The 5,292-nt window shown below is 37.5% G+C and overlaps 1 protein-coding gene across 1 annotated transcript in view; it reads right to left on the bottom strand.

Annotated features, from left to right (window-relative positions):
* The window catches only part of MYO3A (myosin IIIA), a gene marked incomplete at its 5' end in the record, with an annotated part of 74,161 nt that overhangs the window by 54,636 nt on the left and 14,233 nt on the right, over positions 1-5,292 (bottom strand). Inside the window, 4 exons of the mRNA XM_009078282.1 lie at positions 1-60; positions 145-249; positions 1,446-1,562; positions 4,135-4,234. The exon at positions 1-60 is cut by the window's left edge and continues 14 nt beyond it. Of these exons, the coding sequence (XP_009076530.1) occupies positions 1-60; positions 145-249; positions 1,446-1,562; positions 4,135-4,234 (382 nt within the window). The remainder of the gene's footprint in view (positions 61-144; positions 250-1,445; positions 1,563-4,134; positions 4,235-5,292) is intronic.

Here is a 5,292-nt window from a genome sequence, read left to right as displayed (position 1 = left end):
AACCAGCAGATGGGCACTTTGTGTCTTGCCAGCTCCACTTTCTCCAGAAATAACAATACACTGCAGCGAAAAAGAGCAAGACTCTGAGTTCATTACACATCTCTCAGCCTAGCACAGGATATAATTAAGACACCTCAGCTATACCTGATCAGAGTTGTATGTCACCATGGACTGATAGCCTATGTCAGCAACAGCAAAAATGTGGGGAGGGTTGGCAGTCCGTTTGGCTCCAATATACAGTTTGGAATGCTAAATGTAAGAAAAATGAAAACATTACTAGTGTCCCTTAACAACTTTTTTTTTTTTTAAATCAAAGTTGAGTTTTATTTTTCAATTAATGTACAGCATGCTGAGGTTACCAGCAGTGATGTTTTCTGAGTGAGCTGTTACTGCACTCCACTGTACCATGAATCGCTATGTACTTAGTACTATTAAGAACTGCTAAAACAATTAACACAATTTTCTATAATTTTAGCCCTGATTATGCAATGAAACTCAGTTTATTAGGTGAAAATTTAATGTTGCCAGACATCAATGACCAACTTATCAATTAATTTTATTTGTGCTTCACTTCCTCTTAGTATTTCTGCATGATACTGATGTCAAACTTAAGACCTTTTCTGTATCTATATTACCTGACTGAAAGGAGGGAAATTTAGATTAGATATTAGGAAGAAGATTTTTAATGTGAGGGTGGTAAGACACCAGAACAGGTTGCCAGGGAGGTGGTTGATGCCCCAACCCTGGCAGTGTTCAAAGCCAAGTTGGATAAAGCCTTGAGCATCCTGGTCTAGTGGGAGGTGTCCCTGCCAGGGCAGTGGGGGATTGGGACTAGATGACCTCTAAGGTCCATTCCAACCCCTTAACATACAATGATACTATGAAATTCTTGTATTACCAGACTTTCATATCTGCCCCATTTTATATAATGGGCAGACAGATTCACAGAAGTTAACATTTTACAGGGTTGTTTCATGCACGATCTACACTATAGACATAAAGATAGCAGAAATAAATTTCTTTTGATGGGACTAGATGACCTCTAAGGTCCATTCCAACCCCTTAACATACAATGATACTATGAAATTCTTGTATTACCAGACTTTCATATCTGCCCCATTTTATATAATGGGCAGACAGATTCACAGAAGTTAACATTTTACAGGGTTGTTTCATGCACGATCTACACTATAGACATAAAGATAGCAGAAATAAATTTCTTTTGAGTTTCTTGTTTCTTGTTTCTTGTTTCTTGTTTCTTGTTGCTGAAATTCAGCACGTTAAGGATGTGTGCTAATATGCACTTGAAGGAACAACTCTATTGGCAATTCTGTTTTTCAGAGTGAGCTGAAGTAAATCTCAAGAATGGCCTTACTTAACACAAATATTTATATTTTAGTGGAAATTGGTGCTAGTTTAAAATAACCAAACCTAGATTTCCACACCTGTGAAGAATAAATATCTATGTTCCGAAATGGATTGACAGCGATGAGAATGTCCCCAACATAAGTGTAGATCTGATCCTTGGCATAACCCTTCTGCAACTGCTCCGTTACTGTATTCTGATGGAGAAAGAACAGGAACATTGAATCACATGGGGAAAAAAGAATATTAGGAAAATGTATAAAATATTTAGTTCCAATGATTAAGGATGGGGAGGGAAGATATTAATAGTCAGGAATACAACCGATCATGATCTAGAGGAAGCAATACTTTGAAACACACTGGCATTTCTAATTTCTTGTGTCCAAACTCACTTTGAACAATATCTACTTGCAGATCCCGAAGTGGCTGTAGAAAAATGAGTTAACAAGTACTGCTTTGTTCAGTTAATCAGAGGCTTCCATGAGACGATCCTGTCTACATTTCTAACACTACAGTTTCATGCAATTTACCAAGTGAGAGCCACGTGATTGAATTCATAACTGCCATTACAGATGCTCTAACATTACTCTCAATTATGATACGACACAGATGTTCAACTGTTTGGATCCTATTAATGCAAACAATCAGGCATCTTTTTGTATTAACAGACAGTCTCTGCTGTGATTGTTCTTTGCTGTTGCAGAGCCAGTTCTCCCTGAACCAAGAAAAATGAAGAGCCCGTCAGCGGCATTCAAATTCCTTCATGTAATTTCTGTCAACTACTTCTGCATACAGATCTGGGTACGTAAAGTGCCTGGTTATGTTTCCAATCAAAACAGGCCATAGAGCTGAATAAAAAAAATTCAAACCTGCCTGGAGACTATTCTGCGAGACATGTGAAAATATTTAGGCCCTATACCTACTGGAACAGAACAACTGACAACAGAGGACTACAGAAGGAATTGCTTTCCCTCCACATCCATCTGTTCAGGGTTGTCCACTGTGTCCTCATTAATGCACTTAAAAGCTGAATTCTTGACAGCTGAAGAGGTTACATTTCCTTCACAGGAAAACATAAGGAGAAAACCTTGGTTTTTCATTGCCTTGATAAACCCTTTCCTTTTAGCTTTTGAATGTTTCTTGCTCCTTTTGGCCATAACCAGATTCACATAACAGAATTATTTTAGGGGAACTTCTGTCCTTTTTGAAATGATTTCTTGCATCAGTAGAAGGTCTCTTGTCTTCTTTTGATGATGGGTCTATCTAAACTGGAAGAAACATTTGAGTGGAAGAAAGAATACAATTCTGAAAAGCTGCCATTCATATGTGAAAGAGGTTTTAAATTGGATTGGATTCAGTAACATATCACATAGTCAAATGATGCCTTTAGACAGAGGCTTCCTGAGGACTTCCATGAGAATGCTCCACCTTTGAGGAGATGAGATATATTCTGGCTTGCCTGGTTTTGTTGTGTGTCTTCTCTTTAGCTTGGATTGTTCATGTTTCATGGTAAAATATAAAAAGCAGTCTTACTAGCATATGGCTATTCCCAGTACTAAAAATTGCTTAAACGTCAAATGATGCCTTTAGACAGAGGCTTCCTGAGGACTTCCATGAGAATGCTCCACCTTTGAGGAGATGAGATATATTCTGGCTTGCCTGGTTTTGTTGTGTGTCTTCTCTTTAGCTTGGATTGTTCATGTTTCATGGTAAAATATAAAAAGCAGTCTTACTAGCATATGGCTATTCCCAGTACTAAAAATTGCTTAAACCTTCGTGCAAGCAGTCTTACTAGCATATGGCTATTCCTAATACTAAAAATTGCTTAAATCTGAGCTTCGTGCAATAGAAGAAGTTTGGATTAGCTCAATTAGTATTAACTAAACATTAAGCTACTATAACAAAGCTCTTGGAGGTGGAAGATGATCTGTGGACTGTTAGAATTATGTAGTTTACCAGCTCAAGAGCCACATTTAATATTCTGTACTGATGAAGATACAATATACCAGAGAAGTTTTACAGATAAGAGAATGTGAATTATAGTCTATGCACAGCCTGGTAGAGGAAGAATGACAGTTTGTTTACAACTACTGATGGCCTCCAAGACCTGCAGATAATGTGCTGTGGCCTGATTCTTCTTTCTGGTTTTGAAGCTTAAAACATAAACACAGCAGACTTCCCCCTCCCTTATGCATTTTTCCCTGCTCCTAGTGGACTCACTTTTGAACTTTGACAAACCAGTGAGATTTGTGTCAATGATTTTGTCAAAGGTTCACCAGCAGGCATTGACAGGTCAGAGCCTTAGCTGACATAAATTGATGCCAATGCATCTCCACAACAAAGTAAGTAAGTGAGAACCCATCCTGGGAGAGTCTGGTAGTAGTCTAGTTTAAGACTACTCTAGGTTTTCAAGCAACAGGGAAGAAGGTGCTTGTTTTTGGACCTAGACAAATTTCAGGTTAACACACCATTGCAAACTGGATATTTAGCTGTAACAAAATCCAGCAACGTAAATTCTCTTAAGCCAGTGGTGCTACAATACTCCTCATTCTAAGGCTGTAACTTCAGAGATTGTTTCAGCATTGAGTTGGAAACATTCTGACACAGTAATCCTATCTAAATATTTGGCATAAATTGGTAAATATATAATTGTACACTTGTGCAATTTATGTGTGACAATACAGTTGAATTTGGAAATGAACAGCATACCACTGTGTTTTTATATGTGATTACTCCTCTTTGGGAAAACAAGAAAAAGGAAGTTCTTACCTCATCGAGTACCTCCAAGGTTGCTAAATCATCTACCTCTTCCTGGTTTGAAATCAGTGACTTACTGTAGTTCCCTTTCTTTGTATGAATACGTTCAAATCTAGAAAAGAAAGACATATGATTTCTTGATGTAAGAAAACATAGAGCAGATCTTGCATCTGTAACCATTTTGAAAGCAATTCGCCAAAACATTCCAGCTTTCCATTGTTCTGAATTCAAACAACACAAATGTTTGAATAACAGGACAGGATATAACTTCTTTGTGCAGCACAACTGCACTTGACAATTCAAAATCTATGGTTTGATCCTACAACTGCTACCATGAAGGACTTTTTCACTGTATAGATCCCTGCTTGATCACACTCCTACATCAATTGTAAGAATGGAGCTATGCAATACAGGAAAAAAAAAGAATATACTTATAAAGCATATAACAGCCAAACTCTGGCCCCTAACTGCAAAAGAAAAATGATCCAGACAAAAATTATGGATAGGACAAAACCAGGGTTGTATGATGAAATAGTACAGCAAGGATGATGCAGACAAAGCACTCAGGTTGGAAACATTTTTAACTTAGTAATGACAATGCTCTAAAGGCTGGCTGAGATGACCACCCTGCAAAACAAAGTGCTACAGAACCACTGGGGTATGTGAAATATATCCTGACCAAGAAGAATTTTGTTGCATTCTATAGGAAAAAATTCATACAAGAAAAGGAAACAAAATTTCAAATATTTTTCTTATCAGGGTTAAATTTCAATTGAGTTTGTCTTGTATTTCTTTTCTCTTTTAATCAAACCAGAGAAAACTTTATGCAGTCTTATTGTAATTAGCAAGAAAATTCCCAGGGACTTGCATCATTCTCTATTCAAGAGTAAAGGCATTGCTAAACAGAGCAAAAGCAGCAGAAAATGCAAGATTTACAATTCACATTAGTTATACTTGCTTTAGGAGATGAAGGAAAATCAGGGAAACTGGATAAGTAACAGCAGAGTCCACAAACTAAATCAAGTTCAGATATGCAATAAGGCACAAGCACATAAAGAATATCAAGTATATCTGATCTCCTGATATGACCTCACTCCCCTTGATGCTGTAGGTAGGAAGGCACCTCTCAAACACACGGAACATATACTTTGGTAAACTGAGACAGCAGGG

This window comes from Acanthisitta chloris, unplaced genomic scaffold, assembly GCF_000695815.1.
Source record: "Acanthisitta chloris isolate BGI_N310 unplaced genomic scaffold, ASM69581v1 scaffold3597, whole genome shotgun sequence".
NCBI classification, from domain to species: Eukaryota; Metazoa; Chordata; class Aves; order Passeriformes; family Acanthisittidae; genus Acanthisitta; species Acanthisitta chloris.
Note: the sequence above shows the minus strand (reverse complement) of the source record. Positions and strands in the feature narration are given on the sequence as shown.